The sequence below is a fragment of the Grosmannia clavigera genome (genome assembly GCF_000143105.1).
Source record: "Grosmannia clavigera kw1407 unplaced genomic scaffold GCSC_173, whole genome shotgun sequence".
In the NCBI taxonomy this organism is placed as follows: domain Eukaryota; kingdom Fungi; phylum Ascomycota; class Sordariomycetes; order Ophiostomatales; family Ophiostomataceae; genus Leptographium; species Leptographium clavigerum.
In genome coordinates this window covers 378,579-396,265 of record NW_014040765.1, presented here as the reverse complement: position 1 = coordinate 396,265, position 17,687 = coordinate 378,579, and the positions used below count along the sequence as shown (strand labels likewise).

At 52.3% G+C, this 17,687-nt stretch overlaps 7 protein-coding genes across 7 annotated transcripts; 3 read left to right on the top strand and 4 right to left on the bottom strand.

Moving 5' to 3' along the window:
• Positions 1-45: 45 nt before the first annotated feature.
• On the top strand, positions 46-864 carry CMQ_7518 (triosephosphate isomerase; the record flags this gene model as incomplete). The annotated part of the gene is made up of 1 exon (XM_014314523.1): positions 46-864. One exon carries the CDS (start codon positions 46-48, stop codon positions 862-864), a length of 819 nt encoding a protein of 272 aa, XP_014169998.1.
• Positions 865-1,646: 782 nt separating this feature from the next.
• On the top strand, positions 1,647-1,913 carry CMQ_7220 (uncharacterized protein; the record flags this gene model as incomplete). Its single annotated transcript, XM_014314225.1, has 1 exon — positions 1,647-1,913. The coding sequence occupies one exon, from the start codon at positions 1,647-1,649 to the stop codon at positions 1,911-1,913; it is 267 nt and encodes an 88-aa protein (XP_014169700.1).
• A 3,411-nt stretch (positions 1,914-5,324) lies between these two features.
• On the bottom strand, positions 5,325-7,512 carry CMQ_7602 (nacht and wd40 domain containing protein; the record flags this gene model as incomplete). The annotated part of the gene is made up of 3 exons (XM_014314607.1): positions 5,325-6,004; positions 6,076-6,345; positions 6,426-7,512. 3 exons carry the CDS (start codon positions 7,510-7,512, stop codon positions 5,325-5,327), a joined length of 2,037 nt encoding a protein of 678 aa, XP_014170082.1.
• Positions 7,513-8,324: 812 nt separating this feature from the next.
• Positions 8,325-10,109, bottom strand: CMQ_7509 (major facilitator superfamily transporter sugar; the record flags this gene model as incomplete). The annotated part of the gene is made up of 5 exons (XM_014314514.1): positions 8,325-8,581; positions 8,646-9,551; positions 9,614-9,851; positions 9,913-10,024; positions 10,081-10,109. 5 exons carry the CDS (start codon positions 10,107-10,109, stop codon positions 8,325-8,327), a joined length of 1,542 nt encoding a protein of 513 aa, XP_014169989.1.
• An 819-nt stretch (positions 10,110-10,928) lies between these two features.
• Positions 10,929-12,732, bottom strand: CMQ_7716 (major facilitator superfamily transporter dha1 transporter; the record flags this gene model as incomplete). Its single annotated transcript, XM_014314721.1, has 4 exons — positions 10,929-11,110; positions 11,171-12,283; positions 12,335-12,365; positions 12,430-12,732. The coding sequence occupies 4 exons, from the start codon at positions 12,730-12,732 to the stop codon at positions 10,929-10,931; spliced, it is 1,629 nt and encodes a 542-aa protein (XP_014170196.1).
• A 1,358-nt stretch (positions 12,733-14,090) lies between these two features.
• CMQ_7120 (uncharacterized protein) lies at positions 14,091-14,513 on the top strand (the record flags this gene model as incomplete). Its single annotated transcript, XM_014314125.1, has 1 exon — positions 14,091-14,513. The coding sequence occupies one exon, from the start codon at positions 14,091-14,093 to the stop codon at positions 14,511-14,513; it is 423 nt and encodes a 140-aa protein (XP_014169600.1).
• A 741-nt stretch (positions 14,514-15,254) lies between these two features.
• Positions 15,255-16,823, bottom strand: CMQ_7599 (uncharacterized protein; the record flags this gene model as incomplete). The annotated part of the gene is made up of 2 exons (XM_014314604.1): positions 15,255-16,682; positions 16,746-16,823. 2 exons carry the CDS (start codon positions 16,821-16,823, stop codon positions 15,255-15,257), a joined length of 1,506 nt encoding a protein of 501 aa, XP_014170079.1.
• Between the last annotated feature and the right edge of the window lie 864 nt (positions 16,824-17,687).

Here is a 17,687-nt window from a genome sequence, read left to right as displayed (position 1 = left end):
ACATTTCACACAAACCTCGTTCCATTCACATCCACTCCACCAGCCATGGCAGAGAGGCGCCGACCCATTGTGGGCGTCTCTACCAAGATGTACTTTTCGCTGGCGCGCACGCGCGATTATACCAAGGCCCTGATCCAGCGTTTTGCCGCCGACGAGGACGCGAACACGATAGACCAGCGCGGCCGCCTGCTCGACCGCGTCGACGTCTTTGTGCTGCCCGACTTTGTGTCGCTAGCCGCGGTCGTAGGGCGTCTGCAGGCGTCGGGATTGGGTCTGCAGGCGGGCGCCCAGGACTGCGGCTCCGATGACTACGGCGCCTTTACCGGCGTCATCTCGCCGGCCGTGTTGGCCGAGCTGGGCGTCCGCATCGTCGAGATTGGCCATGCCGAACGCCGCCGCCTCTTTGGCGAGACCGATGCCAGTACCGCTGCCAAGGCGACTGCCATTGTCCGGAATGGCATGGTGCCGTTGGTGTGTATTGGGGAGGACGATGGAAACGGCGAAATCAGCGAAGACGAACGAGTCCCCTTGGCTATCGCTACTGTCGTCGCCCAAGTCACACCCGTCCTCGCTGCCATCCCCGATGACGCCGACGTTCTGCTCGCCTACGAGCCCGTCTGGGCCATCGGTGCCGCCAGGCCCGCCAGCGCAGCCCACGTCCGCGCCGTCGTCACAGGCCTGCGCGCTTCGGCGGCCGTCCGGCGTCGCGCTGCTGCCCGTACCCGCATCCTCTACGGTGGCAGTGCCGGACCTGGCCTGTTCACCCAGCTGGCCGGCGTCGTCGACGGGCTCTTCCTCGGTCGCTTCGGCCACGACCCAGACATCTTCCTGCAGACGGTCCGGGAGGTGGGAGAGCATGCATAGGGGGAGTTGATAGGGAGTTTATGCTGGAAATTGCGAGAGTGTTTGTTCTACAGCGACAACTTCACATAGGGCCGGTCTATTCTACAAGGCATAACATGTGACAAGGGAAAACAACTTGAAGACTCATGTGGACAAAAAAGCAAGCCTTTTGTCGAACGTTAAAGATCAAGTACCTGAAAAGCAAAAAGAAATTTGGAGCAACTCGGGATCGAACCGAGGACCTCCAGCTCTTCAGGCTGGCGCTCTCCCATCTGAGCTATTACTCCTATTTGTTGGAAAGCTGCCCACTAGCATGCACTAAGACTGTAGCAGCTGCGACCCTGCATCAGCTACTTCCCTCGCACAGAATGCACGCCTGACAAAAGCAACAGTGTCTCTGAGAGAATATCTTCGAGAGGATGCAGGCCGATATGGATGTGTTGTCTGCCAATTAAGGCTTGAGGCTAAGTGCTAAATTCGCCCACTGCAGCATGTCTCCCACCGTCATCATAACCCAGAAACTACCTCTTTAAGTAGCTGCCAAATTGTCTTCCCAGCCAGTCCCCATCATCTTCGGAAATGTGGGCGTACGCGATCCCTTCTGCTCAGACGAAGACATTGCAAAACCTTGTCCATTCTCGAAGCCCACGACGTCACCAAGCTCGACTCTTTCCAGGTCTATGGTTTGTCCGAGGAGCGTCTTGGCCAGACAAACGTCGGCAACCACTTTTCCACCGACACCAAATAGGGCAGCATGATACCCGCAACAGCCCGACTTTAATACGCCCCTGGCCAGGCCTTTCATGGCTGTCTCGCCGTCTGCTACGCCGAATCTGAGCTGCTCCCTGTGCTGGCCTACCAGCAGCGGCAAGCTCTATCTCAGCCGGGAGCATGGCGACTCTGTCGTCTTTGGTGCAAGCTCACAGGAGCAGATCGAGCAGACCCTGAGTTCTATCGCCAAGGGTGGCCCCAGCACCAAGGCCAAAGCTGTCATCAAAGCGTTTTGGACAACGATCAAAAGCGGGGCTCGCTGGAACAACACTGACGAACTCTGGGAATTTGACGCTTGAATTGCAATGGTAGTTCGTTTTGTTATGTCTTATAATAATAAATCTAGCCTGTTTTCTTACAAAGTATATACGGAAAGCCAACGTCGAACAGCGACGAACGGCCGTAATCAATTGAACGGTCGTCTAGCTAGTTTGTTTACTATCTTTAGTGTCGAAAGAAAAAAGAAATCGGGAAGCGGTTGCAATGCAAAAAAGCAAATATTGAACGAGCTCTCTCGCCGGGAATTGAACCCGGGTCCCGGGCGTGACAAGCCCGTATACTGACCACTATACTACAAGAGATATCAAATAGTTATACATTTCGCCATTACTGCAAGCTATCAGTGCTACGAGAACGTGTGGGGCAAAGCAGATTTTGAAAAGACGAAATCGGTTATTAGCCTACGGAGTACACACACATATTGACAAGAAGCATTAAAATCAAGCATGTAATTCTATGGTCTCCTAATATGCAACATGTCCCTTCATATCTAAGTCTTCCTCAGGCACTAGAGAGCTAGAACGGCTTTAAAACAACTCCCTCAATTTATCGCGGCTTCGTCCCCTTGTCTTCTATAGCGGTACGTCAGTTTGGAGCTACTTCTACATGAAGTAGTGCTGGGGAGATCTCGCGTACTTTCTCCTTTGGTAATCTCATAGCCAGAGCGGCCATAGTCAACTGATGGCTCTGTCGTTTTGTCAACGACGCTGTCAGCCATTTTATCGTGATGATTGGGAAGTGAAAAAGAATTTGGAAAGCGATCAATGTGACTTCGACTGTAGTTTGATGGGCCAACATGCAAGTCTGGCGAAGTAATTGTGGACGAACAGATGTGGATAGCTATCACAGTATGGTGGGATCTGGCTGCTTATAACTTCACGGTTCCGTCAACACCTCCAGCTCGCCCTACATTTTGGAAGACGCTAGCACTGACCCTGCTCGTCGTTGGAGTTGAAGCTGGACGAAAGACAGGGTATAAGATCATACACTATTATCTTAATGACACTTCCTTTGAGTTTCATGTCTCGGCTTTCGCCGGTGGCTGTCTAGAGCTCATCCTGGAGCTCTGCTGCAGTGGAGTCATTCCACGAGAATTCTAGAAACCGTGTCATGCAGGACCAACAGCATCGGAGATTTGATAACCCCCAAATATTGAGCAGCATGCTGGCGGCATATTCAGCCCCAAATCCGCTTTCTTATCCCTTATGCCTACCAGTATAGAACTAGCCCAGGTAAATGCTGGTAGATTGACGGGAATGATAACATTGGCAGATTGATAAAAGTATTACTTGTGTCGTTCAGGATGTCAGGGGCTAGCATTTTCGGGCACAGCCTCATCTCGGAGGCCCCGTCGCTGAATCTGACCACGTGCGGAAGGGGTTGTCATATTTGAGAACTGAGCTGTTCGTTTGCTTCAGCCATGCCAGTCGATCACTATTCTGTTCCACTACACTAACCCAATCTGAGAGAAGCTTAAGACAAACTATCACTGCTAAACCAAAGTGAATATATGGAAAATGCCGTACCTCGTTTCACGGTGTCTTCTGCTGCCGTTCTCTCATTATTCTTCGTTTTCTTACTCTTACTCGCTTCTTGTCTCCTGTTTCTCTTGTTCGGCCAACTTCATTGCTTCTGCCCCTGACAATGCACCCCGGGTCACTAATAACTCAACTATCTTCCGAGCCTTTTGGATAGGAAGTTCAGAAATACGGCTAACGGCATTAAGAAAATCGTCTTTCTCCTTTTTTCCCGTCGGTGCATCTCTGCCAATCGTGCGAATAATGCGGATAAGATCCCGGATTTTCCAGTACCTTTTCTTGTTGTCCAGAATCTGGATCAATTCTGGGGCACCAAACTGTGGAACGCCAGCAGCCTTGAGAAGGAGGAGGTCATCATGTCCTACCTCTGGGAAATGACGTGCTTCACCTAGAATGTATACCATGACTGTCTCATCTGCATCATGGAAAACCGCATGATATATGGCTGCATCGACGGAATCAGATATGGCTGCATCGACGGAATTAGATACGGCTGCAACAGCGGAATCTTCACTAGAGCCGTCAGGGTCAGAGCTGTCTACATCAGAGCCGAATTTCTCCAAGACCCAGTTCCATAGGCGCTTGAACGCATCCGGATCGTTGTCGGTCGCCATATAGGCGGAAACGAGGTCAAGAGGACTTTTCCCGTCCTTGTTCACGTGGGATGCGTTGGCTACAAGAGGCTGGCCATTCCCACATCAGCCTTGTAACAAGCTACGTGTAGGGGTGTCCATTCTAAGTCAATCTGAATATTTATGCCAGCGCCATTATCCAGTAAGACCTGCGCGACCTCCATGACATCTGGTTCATCGGAGAGGCAAGCAAAATGAAGCGCCGTGAAGCCGCCTGCGCACCGGTCATTCACCCCAGCGCCATGATTCAGAAGGCATTTTACAACTGTCGCTGACTCTCTGGTGATACAAAAATAGATCCGGTGAAGTGGCGTGCGGTTATCATTGTCTCGAGAATTAACTTCAGCGCCATGTTCTAGAAGAGTGTTCACGACCTTTATGTTGTATCTATCCGGCGACGTGCATGCGACTTGAAGTGGTGTGATGGAACGCCAGTTCCGATCATCAACCCCAGCGCCATGATTTAGGAGGCATTTTACAATTGCCGCTGAGTGGTGATTAGTTGTAGAACATGCGAGGTGAAGTGGCGTGTTGTTATCCTCGTCTCGACAATCAGTTTTAGCGCCATAATTCAACAGCAGTTTGATGATATCGAGGATATGCGTTCCTGAATATTTTCTTGAATGTTGAATGGCGTAGTGCAACGGTGTATGTTCGCGTCCGAGGTTGACAATATCGGCCTTCCATGCGCCCTCTTTGCGCCTTCCGGTGTTGTATTCGAGAATATAACGGACCATCTCCGGCAAGTAATTGTCTATGGCGAGAAGTAGTGCATTGTATTCTTCTGTGAAAAATGACTGGAAATTTGACTCAAAGCCGCTGCTGATGAGGAGTTGCAAGCAATCAACATGACCGCCTACTATTGCAGACTCAAGACAAGCTTCAGCATCTTCGCTTTGCATTTCTTCTGTATCAACCTGGTTTAGGATGCAATGTAGCGGCCGGTAATGACCACGGTTTGCCATAAAACGCATCAGCCCCGTTGACCAAGAGTACTTGTTGTTATTTTCACTGATGAACCATGATGCGCCTAGCCATTTTTTAGAGTGCAAATAGTCTTCGTCACTAGGCCTTCGGTTTACCCATAGCCTCTCGTATGCAGGCCAAAACCTGTCGTGGATGTCGTTGACGGCGAACGCACCATCGACATTTGTGAAGACTTGAGAGCTTCTCTCTCGGAGATGGATTTCTCAAACTTTCCCGGGTTTGCTTCTAGACGGTCTGCTCGAGATAGAAACTCTCTGGCAGTCTGATGTATGAATTACAGCGTATTCCCGTACACTGTGACGAAGCAGTGGCATGTCGACAAGACCCATCCGCAGAAGCTGTCCGCAGATTCGACCTCAAGCACGCCGATTTCTTGCTCAGGATTATCCGTAGACGCTTCATATGTTTCCCGAGCATTCATAAGGACTGCGGCATCGACGAGAGTAAGCGGTATATACGCAACAAACATGAGATGTAAAAGATTTCTGACTCTGGCGCGATCGTCATCCGGAATGGCACCAAGCAGCTTCTCGTAGGCTTCATTGACAGTGTCGGGAAGAGTGTTGATTCGCCGTGCCCACTCAGTTTCCACGTTGCGGTTGTTATTTTCCAAAACGGCAAAGATGAGGTGCACCCAAAGGTACGTCCTCTGATTGCCGCCTTGATTGGCAAGAAGGCTGCGCAGCTTATTTACCCGCTCTGTTTTTAGATTTTTTGCTTCGGCCAGCTTGTCTAGCTTGTGATTTATGACGATGGCAATCTCGTCTTGGATCTGAGCAATCTCCTCGCTGTTCTCGCCTGCGAGCCGGATGCTACTAGAATCCTGCCGAAACCGAAACCTTTCGACAATTCCAGGGTAGCCGCGGGTAGTCATGACGACTTTCAGGGAGCCCTTCTTGTTCGTCGAAAGGGACTCCACCAATGTCTGAAAGTTGCCGATCAAGGTTCGTACATCTGACGGTTCGCATTCATCGAGTGCGTCAATGACACAGATCACGTCCGGTTAGCTGTTTCTGAGGCCACACACTTCTGGAAAATGTCCCAGAGCCGGGACCAGTTTCCAATCAGAGCCTCGCCAGCTTTCGAGATGTCTCCCTCCACTAGATCAACAAGTTTTTCGCAGCTGCAGAGCAGCTGGTGGACGATGGCGCACAAAGCGCGCGCAAGACTGGTCTCTGCGCCTTCGCTGAAGAAAAAGTATGCGATCACGGCATTGTCGCCGCTCTCAAGTAAGCGGTCAGGCAACACCGTCTTCACGAGGTAGCGCGAAAGGACCGACTTGCCACAGCCGGCGTCTGCAGTTCAACCAGAAGCAAACTGCTCTGGCAGGATTCGAGCCAATGGCGGAAGTGGATATGGTGTACAAACCACTCACACGTGCCCTCGATGCGGTCTGGAACACTATTCAGCCACGCATCGTACTTGGACGTGTCTTTGCTGATGTGGTCGAGTGTGTCGGTGTTCTGGACCATTTTGTGCTGCTTCAGCTGGTCTTTGATTTCGGTTTCTTTGTCTTTGACCGTCTGAATTCGCTCCTTCCAGTCGTCGATGGTGAGCAACACGCGCATGCTCCTGACGAAGCGGCTCGTTTTGAAACACTCGCACACGCACTGCATCTCGTACTCCAGTAGGGCTGCGTACAGCTCTACGACCTTGTTTTTGGTCAGCTCCAGCATCTGGGCTGAGGCTGGGTCTGCATTCCAGTTGCTGCGGAACGCCACTCGCGCAAGTGCCATATACCACTCCAGCTTGTCCATAACGTGTTCGAGCCCGACACACATCTCCAGCCGCTGCACTGAGGGACTGGCAAGGATAGGCAGGATCATACAGATGCCAGACCATGCCATGGCAGCCGGCGGGTAGGCCGTGAGCATACTCGACACCGTGCTCTCAATTTCTTTAATAAATTCAGCTGTGTCCTTGACCGCTTCGTGAACAGACTTGTGCTTCTTCGCACGTGCAAGCGCGACTCTGGTGGCTTGTTCCATAATATCGATGCGGCCGGAGCCGCCGCTAGTTTGGAGCGGATTGTTGATCTTTTCTGCGTCGTTCGGTGTTGTGGTGCTGATGCTCACGCTGTCTTTCTCCTTGCCTTCTTCACTGTCATCAAGATCCGTGTCATTTCGGATAATCCCAAACAGCACGCCTTCGTATGCCTCGACCAGCGTAGCGGTTTCCTCGCCTGACTTCAATCTGTCGTATGCCCGTGTCCATAGCTCGCTGGAAATATCAGTGACAGTCGGTTGGTCCATATGTTCATCCGTGGTCTTGAACAGCGTCGAGGGAGGCTCGGTGTCTTGTTTCGAAGAGGCTTCTGGGGCGCTTTGGACGTCGACTATCACCGAAACCTTAGAAGCATTCCGGCTGGAAGAAACGTCTCGGTCGTAGCCATTCTTGCCCCTTCCTTTGTGCAGCTTCTCGCGAAGCCATTTGCGCTTCCTACCACTTAGTTTAGCTTCCATTTTGGTTGAAGACTCGACCGAGCATCGAAGAGGCAAACTAAAATAGGCAAAGCAACAAAAATGAATGGAAAAACATAACAACGGGCAGGATGACAACTAGGTGCGGCTGGGAGACTGCAATTTATGCAGAGAGGAGGGCAACAACCCCTCATGCGCCCTACCCCGCCTTTTTGGCTTACTCGACTTCTCCCAATTACGTCCTGGACGTTCCAGGTTGAGCTCTTCCTCTCACTTGTTGAAGTGTTTACGACGTTGCGGACAAGAACAGTGTGTATATCGTGTGATCAAAATCCGCACTGTGCTTCGTTTGGCTTCCGGACATCTGGATAAAGCTAAATTGGATTTGGCTCTTGTTTGCGGCCTCGACGGTTCCTTCGTCGCCATCAAGGGACCTAGACACGTGGGCTTTAAAGGAACTTCCCTTTGAGAAGGTTACTTCGTGGGCTGTCTTATGTGGCAATAAGAGAGCTGCACGTGATTACTTGTCATCCCGATTGTGATCCTATGGATTATTCACAGCTTCAGCATCAGTGATTCAGACGCTCTCTAATCTTTTTGATCGCTACCTACGCTAACTTTCTCTGAGGTGAGAGTGTGCAGCGTTTGTGGTTGTGAAGACTGATTCTTTCCGGCTTCAATCGCTCACAACACCACCTTTGATGGACTCCATTTAGCACCTATTAATTTACCTGCTGAAAACGTGAATGTGCAGACAATTACTTTATTGAAAGAAATCCTGACATTCGAAGCAATTTTCTCCGCGATTACAGTGGCTGCCTTCTGCCAAACAGAAAAGGCCCTCATTCCCCCCCTTAAGCAGCCTGTTCTACACTTCGCTCCTGGTATTCTGATTTGCTCGCACCACCCCTATTATCATTATGCCTAGCACTTCTCTTTGATTCGGGGACACCGAGCATGTCGGCACCCTTGTCAACGTGATTGGCACCGCCAAAAAGAACGTCGATCTCTTCCAAGGGCACCTTCTTGGTCTCGGGGATGAGGAAATAAACGAGAATGGCAAGACAGAAGTTGACGGACATGAAGAAAAAGAGGCACTTGAGACCAGAGTCTGTGATTGTCAGTGTTTGAGCAGTAGATAGCAGAGGAAGAATAGGAAGACCAGGGGCTCTCACGGTTGAGGAAGGTAGGGAAGAACTGCTGGAAGATGGTGTTGGCGACATTTTGCATCTGGGAGCACATGCCAACAGCCTGGGCGCGGACGTTCATGGAGAAGACCTCGGAGGTCCAGATCCAGGTGGTGGCGCCCCAGGAGGGCTTGTAGAAGAAGATGAAGAGGAAGAGGAGGAATACGATGGCGATGCCGACCGGCTGAGACTTGGTCCCGTTGGTAGTGGGCGTAGCGAGGCCGACGACAGAGACGCAGAGCATGCACAAGCCCATGCCGACGGCACCGACGATGAAGAGCCAGCGGCGGCCGAAGCGGTCGGCCGTCCAGGTGGCGTTTAGCGTGAAGAGGATGCCAAAGGTGGCGTTGAGGGCGTTGATCAGGTTGATCGTGGTGGTCGAGGTCCAGACCTTCTTGTAGATGGCCGTGCTGTAGCTGTTGAGCGTGCCCTGACCAGTGAGCTGCTGGCCGACGTTGAGCATGAAGGCGAAGTAGAGCCGCCGGCGCACAGACGGATCCCGGAACAGAGCTGCGTAGCTGTGCGCGATGGCCTCGCGCTCGTACTCGATGGCCTCGCGGATCACCAGGATCTCATCCTCGACCTGGGCATCCGACTCGCGGATGCGGCGCAGCGCCGCCCTCGCGCCCTCGACGTCGTTGTTCTTCTGGATGTGCCAGCGCGGCGACTCGGGCTGCCAGGGCAGCAGGGCGATGATGATGGCCGGCACGAGCATCTGGAAGATCACGACCATCTTCCAGTCCCACTCGCCCAACCGGGCCCGGTGCAGCGAGCAGGCGTAGTTGATCCAGTACGCGATAAAGGAGCCGACCGAGTAGAAGAGCTGCCAGAAGGCCATGATCAGGCCCCGGATCTCGGGCGGTGCCATCTCGCCAATATAAACGGGGCCAGCAGCTGGACGGTCAGAAGGAGGAAAAAAAGAGAGGAAAAAGCTAGTCGAGAAAGGGCAAACCCACTCAAAGCCAGTCCCTGGCCTAGGCCAATAATGACACGTCCGCCAATAAAGCATCCGAGATTGTGGTGTGGCGCAAACGTTTGCATGAACGTGGCGATGATGGTCAGGAAGCAACCGATGCCCATGCCCCAACGACGGCCGAGATAGTCAGCAATGGGCCCACCAAAGAAGAAGCCGGCAACAATGGCCCCGATTGTGTAGGCCGTGTTGATAAGGCCGATCAGGTACGAGTCTCGTTTCTGTTCTGTCAGAGAGGGGACTGAGAGACAGAGAGCTTCCGCATCTCCATGATCCACATACCGGGTCGAGATCAAACCAGTTCAACCAGTTCTTCGAGCCTTGCACCGAGTTGAACACAGAGGCATCGTAGCCGTAGAGGACCATACATCCTGCCGCCACCATGGAAATGCACCTGAGACCGTCAGAAAGGTCAGACATGGTCTTTGGGATACAGGAACAAGCTCATACCAGTTGTAGACTCGCTTAGAAATTGCCATTTTGGCGTCCGATGAGACTGTGTTTTCAGATGCTTGGAACGCAAAGCGGAGGTTGAGGAGAAAGGTGGCGGTTTTATAATGTATTGATGCATTGCCCACCAGGTCCTATAATGCTGCAATGGGGTAAAGAATGGCACGACATGTCTCTGCACGGGAAGAGCAATACATTCCCTCTATTGGCTGACGGAATATTGAGGATGGAGGGGCCAACTTTGAGATGATTGATGGCGCCTTGATCGTAAAAGACTTTAGCGAAGTCTTGGCATTTTCAGCCACCCTAGACTGTGCTTATTTGCCTGTTTACGGCAGGTGTCCTTCTGACTGGCTGCCAAGAATTGTGAAGATGAGCATCTAGCTACTGCTGCTCCATACAAGACAAATAGGCCAGGCCAGGCTATCCTGGATGGCTCATTTCATCTGCCGCCCCGGATTTCCCCTCCAGATAACGAGGCTCCACTCAACTACAACTACTGGCGGAAATACTCGTTAGGCTCTCTACCCCGGATTTCCTCCATGCCCGTCGTCTTTGTCTGGGGTTAGTCCAGGGACTGAACCCAATTTCCACCAATTGCGATATCTTTTCGGACGCGTTCAGGCTGGTCTCCACAGTCAAGAGCGTCCAGAAGCGTGAGTTAGAATGCTGCACACCCCCCACTTGAGTAGGGCGTGGTCATATTTCGTCATGTGTCAGGGACGAGTCTTGTTTTGAAGAGAGAATGCGCGCCGATTCCACCAATAGTCTGGCTACTTGACACATCTTGACAAAACAGGAGAAGTACGATTACGTAATCAACTATAATGTGATATACTCTAGTCTAGCTATGCCACCTTCTCTTGAACAGCGTCAGAAACCACTCCTTCTTCGCCCGAAGATTCTGCCGAGACCGGCTTTGTTGGCTTGGAGTCTTTGCGGATAGACCAGCCGCCATGCCAGCCGACCCAGCCGGTCTCGCGGGGACCTCTGGCCAGACAGATGAGCGTGGCAAAGCCAAGAAAGCCGACTATGCAGGGTGTCAGTAGATGGCAGTGATGATAGACAAGGTCGGCCAGTCGACACTTACGACTCAGGGCACCGCTGTAGCGCCATCCGCCCTGGGCATAGAGCCGATTTCCGGCGGCCGAGCCACTCAGCTGGCCGGTGAAGGAGGCAATCATGTAGGCGGCATTGATGCGGTTCTGGGCCTTGGGAGCGAGTCCATAGATGGAGGTGCGCAGGGCGATGTTGGAGCACTGATTACCAAAGTCGATGAAGATGGCCTGGATGACAGGGCCAGCGACAGAAAAGGTGCCGATGCCGACGCCGATGGCGACGCCGGTAATCTCGAGCGCGTTACCGAGGAGGACGGCGACGGTGGGAACGATGCGGTCGATGACAAAGCGACCGTAAAAGGGGCCGAAGCAGATGATGACGATACCGATGAGGCCGAAGAGGCCGATCGCAAAGGACGGATAGTTGTAGGGCGGCGAGGCCAGCAGGAACGACAGCGTGGTCCAGTAGCTGGTGAAGACGGCGCTGAGGCAGTAGACAATGAGGCAGGCCTGCACGAGAGTCGGCTGGCGGACGAGCAGCATGACGATGCCGCCGTAGAGGACGCGGCAGAGGCGAAGGATCTGGTGGAGGGCAGTTCTGCTACGGCCCCGTCCTGCGGATTCGTCTCCTGCTGCCGCCTCCTCGGCCAAACTGTTCTTGGTCGGGTAGTCGGGCATGAAGCAGAAGAGCGAGGCCAGCACGACGGCCTGGGCGCCGAAGCTGAACCAATACACGTTGCGCCAGGATGTGTAGTTGGCCACGAGACCAGCAACGACGCGCGCCACCAGCATGCCCAACGACAGGCCCGAGACCACGATGGCGAGCGCGGCTGCCCGGCGGTGCGGCGGTGCCAGGTCGCCGACCAGCGGCAGCATCAGCTGCGGCGTCACGGTGGTGAAGCCGCAGATGTACGAGAGCCCGGAAAAGACGGCAAAGGAGTCGGTTAGGCAGAGGCCCAGCCAGAGCAGCGCCGTCAGCGCCACCAGCGCCAGGATCATCGGCCGGCGCGGCAGCACGTCGCCGATCGGGCAGAGCAGCACGATGCCTGTCGCGTAGCCGGCCTGCATCAGCGTCGCGATGATCGACGACCGCTCGTACGAGACGTCAAACGTGTCGGCAATCTGGTACAAGATCGGCTGGTTGTCTGGGAGGTCAGTGGTGGGCACAAGGAAAAATAAAAAAGACTGGCACGCACAGTAGAGATTGCCGACAGTTGCTGTCGTGGCCTGCATCCGGTCAGAGAGTCCAAACGAGCCAGAGCCCAGAGGCTGAAAGGACTAGACAACGCACAAACGAGAAGAGCATGTTTAGCCCCATGGTGAACTCGGGCGGCTTAACCGGGTCGTATCGACACGACGGCGGCATCCAGAGCAGCACTCGGCCCACGACGCCTAGAGACCGTCGCAGAACCGATCTCGGGACCTGCTGCTGTTGCTGTTCTTGCTGGACATCGTCCACAACTGCTAGCTGCTCTTTCCGCCTGCTCATTTCAGTCTCGCCCTCCGCTCCGACTGCGGCCAGTCCGCCCATCTCCTCATCCAAGTTCGGCGTCTCTTTACCATCGCTGCTGTCGAAAACGTCTCGAAGAGCCATGGCCGCCTCCCCAGGTGTGGCGGTGGAGATTCTCAGGAAATGCCGTCCAGACGCCGCGCTCAGCGAGTGCCAGTACACCGACTCTTGCCTTTGCGGGTGGCAAATGCACAGAGAAGAAAAGCAGAGATTATCACAATGGATAGGGATCGCTGATACGTCGCATTGTCGACGTCTTCTTTTCTTCAATCGTCTTTGTCTTCGCTCGTTTCTTCTCGTGTTGTCTATTTTTTTGCTAATCGCATTCTCCTACCTGTCGGCACCGCTTCAGTTGCCGTGTGGTCGCTCCCGGAAACATCACGGCCAAAGTATGGCGAGCAGCCTAGCGAACGGACGTCCGACTCCACCGCTTCATCACGCTAACGACTAGGCCCAGAGTGGCATGGCTTCAGCAACTGCCCTCCTCTCAACGCAACGACAGCTGCCTCAATCGCTAGCTGGTGCTCGTGGCGTGCAGCAGATAGTCCTTCAAAACTTGAGCGGCCTGGCAGCGTATACCTGTGCAATGTGAATGACTGACGTTGTTTCTATATTGCTTAGTCAGCATCGTCAGAAGTCGTCCAGGACGGCTCTCCAAAACAATACAAAGACAGTGGAAGTCAATACAAACGGGCAAAACTTGCAGAGTAATACATCTATAAAGACACCTTGCAGGCGACTAAAGGTCGAAATTATAGGCTGCATATGAATGGTGCCACACAATATAGAACATGGTTGTGAACCTGGCCGAGTTTTGGAAAACAGTGTCTTTATGATTCCTGTATGCGCAGCAGTGTAGTCCGTTTGGCGTTCATGTACTGATCACGAGAAATACAAAGATGCAAAAAGGTTAATATATGAGGTTGATTTTATAAAGAGAAAGGCGAAGCAAGAAAACGTTGTATACAGCTTAAAGTACATACTTGGCCTTCAGTGCACAGAAGCTTGTTTCTTTAGTTGCGCACAAGACTAGACGAACGTGAACAAAATTTGATAACAATATCCCCTCTCGGGCTTTTTCTAACACCTTCTCCGAGTTCTGCTCTCTCAAAAACTTACTTCTTTACCGACATCTTTCCTCAACGAGATTCGCTTGGTAAGTCATAGCACAGGTAAATCCGCCACACATACAGTTTTATGTTTCAGTTTGTGATTTCATACTTCATGTGTGCTTGTGTTATTCTCCGCTAATATGCGTGGGTTACAGCTTCAAGAGGGCCTCCATCTTAAGCTCGCAAGTACAATATCCAGCAACCACGACCAATCGTACGATTCTAGGCTTAGAGTCTGGAGCGGCTATCAACCCGGCAATATATCCCGTTCTTCATTGACGACAACTTTCAAAGAACCATTTCCATAAGGCTCTCGAGTATCTCCAAACAATGTCTCGGCTTCAACTCACTTGGGAAGCTTTTCAGGTGTGGGCCGCTGCTCGCCCCTCGCTTTGCTTCCAGATAGATGGGACACACGATGACAACGGCAACTGGCTGAGCTGTTCTGGGGGGGTCTTCGCACTCCCTATACGGAAGCCGTTCTGGCTAAAGCTGATCGTCGGAGATCTGAAGGAATGTGACATTGACGTGTCCATGTTCCCGCGTATCGCTGATGGCGAAGATGAAAAGGATTACACAATCATTGGACCTGAACTGGTTGGCTTCCACTTTGTGCAGCTCGAGAAGAGCCTAGCCGTCTGCGGAAGAGCAGTTGAGCCCGATGACATTCCTTTCTGTAACAAGGCCCTTGACCGTTTATGGCCGATCCTAAAGGACTTGCATTGGAGAATAAGCGGGTGTTCTGGTGACTGATTGACTCTTTCTGCTCTATGATTACATAAACTTGAGTTTTCATATCAAGAACTAATACTGAATAGTGATAGCAATCTCCCCCTTCTCGAAGATGGTTTTCTCGAGAAACGGATTCAAACCAACCGGATATGAAGAAATCATCGTCGATGCCGAAACGAGTACTGATCCTGAAGTCGGGGTCTTTTGTCTGTGCAAGTTGGATGCCACTACCAAGATGAGCTTTCTTGCGGGGAAGAAAATTCTGAGTGAAGGGCAAATGCTGTTTTTTCAATGGACGCAGCTTTGAAAGCCCGGTTGGGAAAACGAACAACTCCGGCATTTGGGGGTAATCTTGCGGACACACGAAAGAATCCAGCTATAAGGAGAGACCAAGTTTTTCATAGTATAAACTATCATGTACGCAACAGCCAGAGTCAAAGAGCTAGCTTTTATCATAGCTGGTAGAAGCACATTGCTCGTAATGGGAAGAACCCGGTATGCTACAAATATCGTATAGTCACTAGCAATTGAAAAAAGCATCGTTGTCCACACGGCACACTAAATTGGAAAGCCAAATTAGTTACAGAGAAATTTTCTTTATAGTTGCCTCATTCTACTCCTATGAGCTGTTTGCAGCTGTCTGTCTATCTTCCAAATCGATGTAAAGTCTGGTCTCCTTGTCGACACCTCAAACGAGCACAAAGACGAACATGACTAGTTACAATCTCCAAACGATATGACCACAGATCTCACCCCGTTCCATCAGAGGCTGGTCCAATAGCCTGCGTACGACTCTATAAACTTCTTCCACAAATCCACATCTTCACCCAAGAAATCGATTACCTCCATCGTGTCTTCCGGCGGCGTCTCCTGAATTCCAGCCAGGAGCCTCTGGAAATTCTCCCGCTCCAGCCGAGACGCCCTCACACAGCAACGAGCCAGTCGTGCGGCAGCTCGGAACAGAAACACGTCAAACGAGACGCACTGGAAGCCACCGATGGCGACAAAAGGCACTTTGACTTCCTTGTGGTCAATGTCGCGCTCATGGTTGACATCGAATCGGAGCACCGGGCAGTTGACAGCGCTAAGCACTGTGCTGATGATAGGGCTTCCGCGGTGATCCACGGTGCAGTCAACGCGCAGTTGCTCGTTCAGGTCCATTGGCCGGAGAACTTCCCACAGCTTTGACAGCTTCTTGTACTCGGGCATGTGGTCGAACATGGTGCGAGGCGCGTACTGCAACAACCCATGCAGGACTAGGCCAAGGACCGGCACAGCCATTCTGGCACCCTCCAGGGCGGCGAGCGACAAGTGAGAAAGCGGACGGCTCAACGGCCCGTGGCGTGCCCAGAGAGGGAACAAGACCGACTGCCCGCGAATGACAGCCTGGTGTGGATGGCATAGCGTGTGCAGGTGGCTCTCAAAGAACCACATGAACAGGGCGATCCTTTTCGCCTGCAGCAAGCTCATATCTCCGTGGCCCAACTCAGTAAACGGATTCTGGAACAGGCTTTCAGCCGGCATGCGGCCGCACTCCAGCATGATACGCAGGCTCGTGTTGGTGCCGTTGTCACGCACGCCGGTCTGTGGAGCGACTATAGTGAAGAAGCGGCCCGCGTCCTCAAGACAGCACGAGTTCAGCTGATGCAGAACATATTGCACCTCCTTCCATGTGCACCTTCCTCCTGCCTCTCGTCCCGTCCAGCTGTCGGGTGAGGTAGCCAGCTCTTGGATGAAGGGCGAGTCATCTTTCTGGTCCAACACGTAGCAGTCCATGACTGGTGATCGGATGATGAGGCTGGTGTACGGATAGTCGAGACTGTACGCCACGGGGTCAGAGGCACTGTCAGGGGCCGAGATCGTCGTGGGCGGCGGGCAGATATCAGTGGTTGGGCCTGCACGGATCTGCCAGAAGCGATCCTGGACCGGCTCTCCGCACACCAGGCCGGCAGAAGCTGCGACGCACCGCTCCCGCTTCTGGGCGAGGTAGTGCCGGTAGCCGGGACCCCTGAACCGCTCCGCGTCGAGGACAGCAACGCCCTTGGAATCAAGAAGGGCGAGAAGAGCCCCCTTGGCCAGGGCGAAGTTGCTGTCCATCGTCCGCCGGAACGATTCAGGGATCGCGGCTGGCCTGGCCGTGGACTCCAGGACTTCGGAGGCATGGTTGGTACCGGCAGACGCGGGCCGGATCTGCTCATTTGAAAGGTTAGCAAGGACTCTTTGTGAGATCAGGTTATACTCTGCAGTCATTACCTTGATAGCCAAATCGAATTCCAGATACAGGCTTTGAGGCACGTAGCCTACAAGCCGCTGCCTTGCTGCACTCGCCATTTGGAGTGCGTGGTGATGAGGAAAGACTACACGATTTTTTTTGTCAGACGAAAGAGATATGAATTGAAGGGTATCAGATAGGAAGGAAGGATGGAGATAGGGGGATAAGGGGGTTGCAGTATATGATCGCGATACTCACAAAAACGCCGGTGGCGGTGGAAGTGAGAGGAAAGAAAATCAAAACGGGGGTGCGAAACTCGCTCCAGCTTTGATGAGATTTTATACCCAAAACAAGGTAGAGCAAAAAGGGCAATAGCAGCGAGGATAGGCCGACGCACGGGTAAGGTGGTCATAAGAACGGAAAAATAAAAACAAAAACCTGAAAACAAGGCAAGTACGTGTTTCGGGTGGCATGACGCGTTGGGTCATCGTACAACACCAGCACACAGCTTTATGGTCCTGTAGACAAGCCCTACTTCCTTTTATGACCGAGAGGACGAGCGTAGAGCAATTGCAGTTTTGGTCCGAGCTGTTTATTTTGCGTTCTTCTATACATGGGTCGTATAACGAGCAGTACATACAAACTAGGACAAAATACTTATTATCCAGCTTAGAACTCCAGAAAACGTCTGCACCAGAAGCAGCCGAACGCAAGGATATATCTGTGCGTTGCGCGTACGCTTTACATTGTTTCGGGTTTCAAATGGATACAATCGCACCAACTTGGACGTAACTCTCGTGAAGGAGGGCTCGCAGAGGTGATCCCGGTTTATACCTTTATAGACACAGAGAGACCAACAGTTATGTGCTAGAAATCTCTTGGAAGTCGTTGACGTTTCATATGAAAGGCCCACTTGCTTCTTTGCGAATATCGTCTCAAAATATTGGAAGCTCATGGCATACAGATATCAGATTTGCTTGGTC